Here is an 8,684-nt window from a genome sequence, read left to right on the forward strand (position 1 = left end):
GAATATGCATTAGTACAGCATCATTAATAATAGCAGGGAGTACTTAAAAGCAGTGATCTTTTGAGATCAGGGGCCAGATGGTCAGATATATTGACCTTGATTTCTCTCCTATTAGCAAAAATGTCCTTTCTTTTTAATTCAAAACGATTTATCAAGGAAGCGAATGAATTCTCTAAACTTTCATATGTGATGCAGAGTTCTTGTAGCACATTTCTACTTGAGACAGATTTAGGAGGACTTCCCATGACTTTCTTCACAATAGGCTCATCAAACACATTTTTGATATGGGGAGTGCAGAACTAGAGACTTGGGAAGTTCCCTGTTAACCATAGGAAAATTCTTGGATCACTATCTTTTTCTTTTCTTTATTTTTTCTTTCTGAAGTTCATTCTAACTATACTTCATATGTGATCTAAGCCAACCATCCAAAGGGACTGGTTTTGGGTCCTGCATGGTGCTGAAGTGGAGGGCACAGGATCTAACAATAGCTGTAATGACCTTTCAAAAAAGTAGATTGAATTATGTCAACTCCGTGGCTTGGGCTGTCCTGCAGCTTCCCATTGTGCTTAGTATAAAATCTAGAAATCCTTAGTGTGCCATCCAGGTCCTCTGGAACCAGCTCCTTCTTGCTTCTCTGACTACATCTGCTCCAGCCACTCTGGCCTTCTTGCTATTCTTCAAGCACCCCACACTTCCTCCAGCCTCACGATCTTCCCACTTGCTGTTCTTTCTCCTTGGAATATTTGCCCTCATATTCCCAGTTTCCACCAGCAGGTTCTTCTTTATCTTTCAAGTCTCAGCTCAGCTATCACCCCAGCTCAAGCATCACCTTATTCTTTAGCCCTCCCTGAACACCCAATCTAATATTGCCTTTTCTTCTCTCAATCTCTTTATCATTATATTAATTTATTTCCTTTATAATATTTATCACTATCTCTAATGTACCAAGACATTAGAGTTTTCTCTAAGTAGTTTTCTTGGAGGTGATCTTAGAACTGGTTGGGGAGTGTGGAAGTCCAAGTATAGGAAGAAATGGAAGCCAATCAGTGTGCCTGCTATGGGAAATTGGGGCTGTTTCCACTGGGAAACTCTGGGTGACAGTGTAGAAGACTTTGCTTCAAAGTTGCCCCACCTGAAAGGTGAGGGAGCTGGGGTATTTATCCAACAACTCCAATTGGTCATTGGTTGAGGACTCAGACTATCAAGTCCCCAGCACTTCAGGAAGACCTTTCCTGTGTGTGGGCCAGGGTCACCAGAGAGAGTCTCGGGGGGAAAGTCATGGGTGCTTATAGGAGGAAGCGGTAGGACTGGCATGCATGAGAAAGGGAATACACAGGTCATATGAGCAGGTAGAGACAATGTCCAATGCGCTCTTGTTCATTTATGTATGTTCTACTTTACTGACTATTTCTCTCCGCCAGAATGCAAGCTCCATGACACCAGGGAGGTTGACTATTTTGTGTTCCCCTGGCACATTGCCTAGAATAAAATAGGCACTCAATAAACATTAGTTGAGTCAATGAAGAGATATGAAGTTTCAAGAGGAAAACATATAGCTTTTTATATTTATTTCATGTTAAGGTAGGTGACACTTATATGGCAGATCCAGGAAAGAAGAGATATTAAGTGAGACCTGGAAATGGCCAAAAAATTCAGGGTTTCTGACTGGGGATGGGTCAGGATTTGCACGGTGTGCTGGAGAGGCCATCAGAGCCTGGTCTAGATTGAGATTTAGACTTAGTAGGAACACTGCCTGTGGAAGTGGCTGCAGTCAAAACTCTCACACTCTCTGGGATTCTTTTCCTTCAAGCTACTTTACCTGCTTGACAGAGATATTAAGATAATAAAAGGAGATAACAGATTTGAAAGCACTCGTAAAAAGAAATACTCTTATGGAAAAAGCTACTATTTAACTGTTGGAAATATGTTATGTTCAAGTTAAAATTGTTCAGAAGTGCTTAGTCCCTTTTTGCTGCTGGCAATAGCCATTTTGATGGACAGTTATTGCCTCCTAGCTGAAGTGAGTAGAATAATCAATTTCCATGGTGTACCTGATGACCTGTGGCTGAAAAGAGAGACTCAGGGGTGATCGGGTGACACTTATCTCATAGAAGGCTGGCAGCCTGGGAACATGGGGACACATGAGAGATGTGCTCAGGTAATGCCAGGAATTCGTATCTCCATCTGATCTGGAAATCCATTTTGATAAAGTGAATAAGCCAGGGGAGCAGGGAAAATAGAACTGCAGAGGGAAACAGCTTCTTGATATAGTTAGAACTAGGTAGACAGGAGAGTTTTTCTTTTGGCAAGGGAGTTTTAGTATTCTGACTTATCATTTGAAGGGCTTTGATACCTAGGCTGCCTGGACACTTGTAGGGTTGGAGCTGAAGTGAAAATAGGGCACTGCCTCCAACCCATCCCCTCTGGCTCCATCTACACTTCAGGGGGCCTCCAGTCAATTGCATATATCAAAGCCTATAGAACCTCCATCATCCCAACAGCCTGGAAGTGCAAGCTCTGTCTCTCTCTGTAAAGACCCAGCCCCTGGCCATCTTGGGTTTGCATGCTGAGAGAGCATGACCTGGTCATGGAGGACAGCCCAGGAAAAGGGGGTTGTACACGCCCTGGGAATGGGAGTCTTCTCTTTTAGGCAGAAAGTTCCTGGGTATTGGACTGTGGTCTGGAAAGAGGGAGGCAGGTCTAGGTGGGAAAATCCCTGGATCTCTTTGACTCTTTATTCCACGGGGAGAAATATAGCCAGGAAAAGGCCATTAGGGTGGTCCCTATTAAATGTGACATTTGACAGCAAACTGACATTGCCCCTCTTAGTAAAAGCCAGGGCAACTAACTGCAAAAGTCCCTAATTTTCCAGTGGGGGAGAGGATGGCAACTCTAGGCAGCTGCTTATAGGAAGAGAAAGGTAAGTTGAGGCAAACTCTCCAATGGGTTTCCATGTAACTCAGAGTAAAATCATAGTTTTTGTAGTGGCTACAGGGCTATGCCTGATCTGCCACCCCTCCTTCGTATGGTCTCTCTGAATTCATCTACCCCCATCCCCATTCCCTGCCAGTACCCTCTGCTCCATTCACACTGGCCTCCTTGCTGAACTTCAGAAATGCCAGCTACATTTTCGTTGGCTTTTCCTCCTGTGTGGAACACTCCATGTGTGATGGTTAATACTGACTGTCAATTTGATTGAATTGAAGGATGCAAAGTATTGGTACTGGGTGTGTCTGTGAGGGTATTGCAAAGAAGATTAACATTTAAGTCAGTGGACTGGGAAAGGCAAACCCACCCTCAATCTGGGTGGATATAATCTAATCAGCGGCCAGCACAGCCAGAATGAAAGCAGGCAGAAGAACGTGAAGAGACTAGACTGGTTTAATCTTCTGGCCTGCCTCTTTTTCCTGTGCTGGATGCTTCCTGCCCTCAAACATGGGACTCCATGTTCTTCAGTTTTGGGTCTCTAACTGGCTTCCTTGCTCCTCAGCTTGCAGACAGACTACTGTGGGAACTCACTTGTAATCATATGAGTCAATACTCCTTAATAAACTCCCCTTTCTCTATACATCTATCCTCTTAGTTCTGTCCCTCTAGAGAACCCACACTCATACACCCTGACAACTACCTGTGCACCCTTTGTACAAATGTCACACTATCATTCACCTACCCTGAGCAGCCTATTTAAAATTGAATCCAGCACTCCTGATTTCTTCATCACCTCTGTCCCTCTGCTGCTCCCACATACTACCCCCAACACCTGTCACCTTCTTGGATACCTGATGACTTACTTATTGAGGTTTTATTGATTGATTGATTGATTGTCTATCCCTGCCCTTGGGAATATAAGCATCATAAAGGCAGGCTCCAGTACCCAAAGGAATGCTTGGCACATAGGAGATGCTAAACACATCTTTTTCAAATGAATGAAGTAACTAGCAAATAACAATAGGAATTCTTAAAAAAGATTATCAGTGTTTCTTAAAATATCTAGGATTTATAATTTCTTAAAATTCTTGCCATATGCAGAGGGATAATGTCTGGATATTTAAATGAAGGCTTTTCCTTGTTACCATTTTTCTTGTGGCCTTGTGGATCTTTCTTGTTGAGCCAGTAACATCATTGTCTCTGAGAATACAGACTCAGACCAGAGCAAAGAGCCAAAAAAGTCCACAGGAGGTTCTGGAAATCTATAACAAAATTGCCTGGAAGACAAGCTTAAAACATGGAGATTTGATTGTGTGCATTTTGTCTTTTCCCTCGATCCCTTTGGATTTTTTCTTTTTCCCTTTTGTCTGCTTTCTTTTCTGTTTGCTTTCCTCCTTCAAACTTTGGAGCAAGGCAGTGTGTTAGGACTGCAGGACTCAGAGATGGATAAGGTCAGTTTTCAGAAGATGACAGTTTGGTGGGGGAGATTTCTACAGGAAGAAATCATCAGCATTATATGGAAAGTGCTCTCATGGAGGCATGCCAAAATACTATAGAAAGAAAGACCTTGAAGGATGACTAGAGTGACCTGATAAGGGGCTGCCAGGGGAACGCTGGGGCAGATGGGAGGAATTCTGTATCTTAGAGACCGGGACGAATATGTGGTGATTGTTTTCAGATGTTTAAATGATTTTAGGCCTGAAACACAATTTTTGATTATTAAAAAAGTTACCATCTTGAAAGCCCTGTTTCCTACACATTCTGCATAAATTCTATCTCTATCTCTCTAGTTACATATTAATATGTACATATCAGTTACAGTATCGGTAAAGATATCACTATCTCAACAACACCAATAGTAGTAATTATAGCAACTACGATGCCAGGCACAGTGCCAAGCTCTTTATTCCTTAGAACACACCAAGGAAGAAGATAATATTATTCTGATTTTATAATTGGGGAAACCAAAGCATCATGAATGAAAAAACACATAGTGATATCATGATTTAACAAGTCTTTCTGAAATTGATTGTTGATGTGTTCTTCCTACATCACCAATATGTGTTATAAATACATTTATGTTCTAAGATGAGGGAGAGATATAGGTTCCAAAATATGCTGCTGGAAAAGTGGCTAAGTCAACAAGCATAAATGTGTACATTCTAAAGTGGTTGCTTTAAGATGCTCCTAAGAATGGTAGAGGACTCAGTGACTGCTGCCTGTGTCTTAAATGTCAGGTAGAGATTTTCTGTGATGAACAGAAACAGTTGCTTTATAATAATACTCAAAATAATACCCAATTTCCTTATGGTAGAATATTTAAATAAAGCTATCAACATTTTATTTTGTGGTTTTAGAGAATTTTAGTGCTCAGTGAGTTAAAGAAATGGTAGCATGGTACCTGTGTTGGCCTGGTGTGGTAGGATTTCCTTGAAATAACTTGTCAGTGAGATTTAATTCTTCTAGCCCTTTTTTGTCCTTATGTCTTATTCCTGTTGAATTGTGGTAATTGTATAGTGGTTTTGAATACTTCCCAATTATTCCTGTAGTGCTTTATACTAGCCAAAAAGCACCAAGAGGCACTTATTCTTTTCTATTCACATGCCCCAAAGCCTTGTAATTCAATTAATGCCCTGATAACTAGATCATGTTTCCCAATCATGGCATTTTGAGACATTTCAAATGGTCTCCAGTTGTCTGCAGGGATGCAAAAAATGTAAAATTCTTCAATGTTTTTCAAATGAGATATATTTTGTTATTATTATTATTATTAACATGGGATGAATTATCTGTATGTGGCTGGAAAAGTCGACGAGGGACCAGTAGCCTTTTTTCTTTGATCAATGAGTAACTTTGGCTATTCCTCAAAGAGCCCTCGACCACGTTGCATAAGTGCACCTCTATACTTGCAGCCATGTAATATATTCAGTGAGAATCTGGATGTGCTAAGTGGGCTTTATTGTATTTTATATTTGTGGGTTTCTGTATGTATATAGTTGCTGAGTAAATAGTAATTCTATAACTCCTTTATAGAACCCAGCTTTCCTCATTTCCACTTCACTCAGTTTCATCAGTTCTCTGCTTTGGCCCATATATATGTATGTGTTTAATTGGAAGCAAGTGAAGGTTCCTATGCCCACATTGTTTTACCTGTAACAGTGTTATACTCCTCAAAGATTGTGTAACAGAGAGGTTCTATAGTGGTAACACTAGGTATATTCAATGGGCATTTTTTTCTGAAGAAAATAAGAAAATTTTCAGAATTAAGCCTGCATATCTTAAGAACACACAGAAATAAACTGTAAGCTCCTTGAAGGTAATTTCTGTCTCATTCTTAATTCGATCCCCAACATGTGACACATATGTGAATGAATATGTGAATGAATGACTCATATATAAAAGCAATGTTTAGCATGATGATGGATATGGGATAGATGTTCAGTAAGTAACTACTTATTGATTTGGAGGAGAATCCTGAATCTTCACACTGGGAAAGGAACTGTTATAACTGGAGTGACTTTCTAAGGCATGGGTGTAGGCATGGAACTGAGTAAGGTCAGACAGTTTTTCACCTACTCTTTTCTTCCTCTTCTCCTCTCTGTTTGCTCCATTTATTATCATTTTTCTATCATAAGCAGCTAATTCAGAATCCTTTGTGATTTAACACCATAGGCAAATGAATTTCAAAGTTGTTCCTTACAGTAAAACCTTGAACTTCCTGCCATAGTATATTTTAAATTTACATGTCAAAACTCACTGCTTAAATTTTGAACTGTGCCCAGTGCCTAGAGTCGTGTGAGTGCTAAAAATACATGCATGTGCCCAAAAGGGTTTACAACATTCACAGCAGAAGCTTTAAACTTTCACTTAAAGGTTAGAGAAAGTTGGCTGGATAGCAAAAGCAAATTTATTTAAATACCATTTTTACACTCTTTTCATAATAGTAACATTTTATCTTTTTTTTTTTTTTTTACAATGATTTATAGGCATTGGAGCAGAACAGGGGAGTCAGGAAAAAAAGCAATTAACGAGTAAAGGAAAAAGTACCAATAGTGAAGGGGAAAAAAATCTTCTGAAAGTTAAAGAAGAGAGAATAATTGATGGTTCCATTTTAGCTTAATGTTATTTCTGGATCTCTTTTATAATGTGTTATTTACTGCATAGTTTATAGTTGACAGAAAATAAACAGCATTTGCAATATAATGTCTTTAGCTCTGCCATGCACTTGCTCATCCCACTTGCTTGTCAAGTTAGAACTTCAACCAACATCCGTCAATGTCTCATGTGATGGAGTCTGTTTTTAATAAGCCCAGCATTATAATTACCTTATTGCAAAGTTAAGGCCAAATGACACTTATGATGAAGGTTTCATGGCTAAACAGTAAAGCCAGTGAAGCATATGCATACCAACTGTCAGACAGGAAATAGCTGTTCGAGAATTTGTTTCTTTATTGCTAGAAGAGGGTCACTTCATTTGTACTTGGAAACTTTGTCACAACTACAACAGGTGGCAGAGAAGGAAAAAGAATAAATAACAGATTTCGTCTGAGCCACGCAGAAGTCGGGTTTCTGGTTTGTTTCGACGCCAGACCGCGTAAGAGACGATGATGTTGGGCACCGAAGGCGGAGAGGGATTCGTGGTGAAGGTCCGGGGCTTGCCCTGGTCTTGCTCGGCCGATGAAGTGCAGAGGTTTTTTTCTGACTGCAAAATTCAAAATGGGGCTCAAGGTATTCGTTTCATCTACACCAGAGAAGGCAGACCAAGTGGCGAGGCTTTTGTTGAACTTGAATCAGAAGATGAAGTCAAATTGGCCCTGAAAAAAGACAGAGAAACTATGGGACACAGATATGTTGAAGTATTCAAGTCAAACAACGTTGAAATGGATTGGGTGTTGAAGCATACTGGTCCAAATAGTCCTGACACGGCCAATGATGGCTTTGTATGGCTTAGAGGACTTCCCTTTGGATGTAGCAAGGAAGAAATTGTTCAGTTCTTCTCAGGGTTGGAAATCGTGCCAAATGGGATAACATTGCCGGTGGACTTCCAGGGGAGGAGTACGGGGGAGGCCTTCGTGCAGTTTGCTTCACAGGAAATAGCTGAAAAGGCTCTAAAGAAACACAAGGAAAGAATAGGGCACAGGTATATTGAGATCTTTAAGAGCAGTAGAGCTGAAGTTAGAACTCATTATGATCCACCACGAAAGCTTATGGCCATGCAGCGGCCAGGTCCCTATGACAGACCTGGGGCTGGCAGAGGGTATAACAGCATTGGCAGAGGAGCTGGCTTTGAGAGGATGAGGCGCGGTGCTTATGGTGGAGGCTACGGAGGCTATGACGATTACAATGGCTATAATGATGGCTATGGATTTGGGTCAGATAGATTTGGAAGAGACCTCAATTACTGTTTTTCAGGAATGTCTGATCACAGATACGGGGATGGTGGCTCTACTTTCCAGAGCACAACAGGACACTGTGTACACATGCGTGGATTACCTTACAGAGCTACTGAGAATGACATTTATAATTTTTTTTCACCACTCAATCCTGTGAGAGTACACATTGAAATTGGTCCTGATGGCAGAGTAACTGGTGAAGCAGATGTCGAGTTTGCAACTCATGAAGATGCCGTGGCAGCTATGTCAAAAGACAAAGCAAATATGCAACACAGATATGTAGAACTCTTCTTGAATTCTACAGCAGGAGCAAGCGGTGGTGCTTACGAACACAGATATGTAGAACTCTTCTTGAATTCTACA

General features: G+C 40.7%; 1 protein-coding gene across 1 annotated transcript; it reads left to right on the plus strand.

The window, feature by feature from the left end:
* Window positions 1–7,472: 7,472 nt before the first annotated feature.
* LOC105515278 (heterogeneous nuclear ribonucleoprotein H-like) lies at window positions 7,473–8,684 on the plus strand (the record flags this gene model as incomplete). Its single annotated transcript, XM_011947061.1, has 2 exons — window positions 7,473–7,930; window positions 8,069–8,684. Coding segments are annotated over exons 1-2 (1,014 nt in total), but the record flags the coding sequence as incomplete, so codon positions are not given.

Source organism: Colobus angolensis, unplaced genomic scaffold (genome assembly GCF_000951035.1).
Source record: "Colobus angolensis palliatus isolate OR3802 unplaced genomic scaffold, Cang.pa_1.0 Scaffold258, whole genome shotgun sequence".
Lineage (NCBI taxonomy): Eukaryota > Metazoa > Chordata > Mammalia > Primates > Cercopithecidae > Colobus > Colobus angolensis.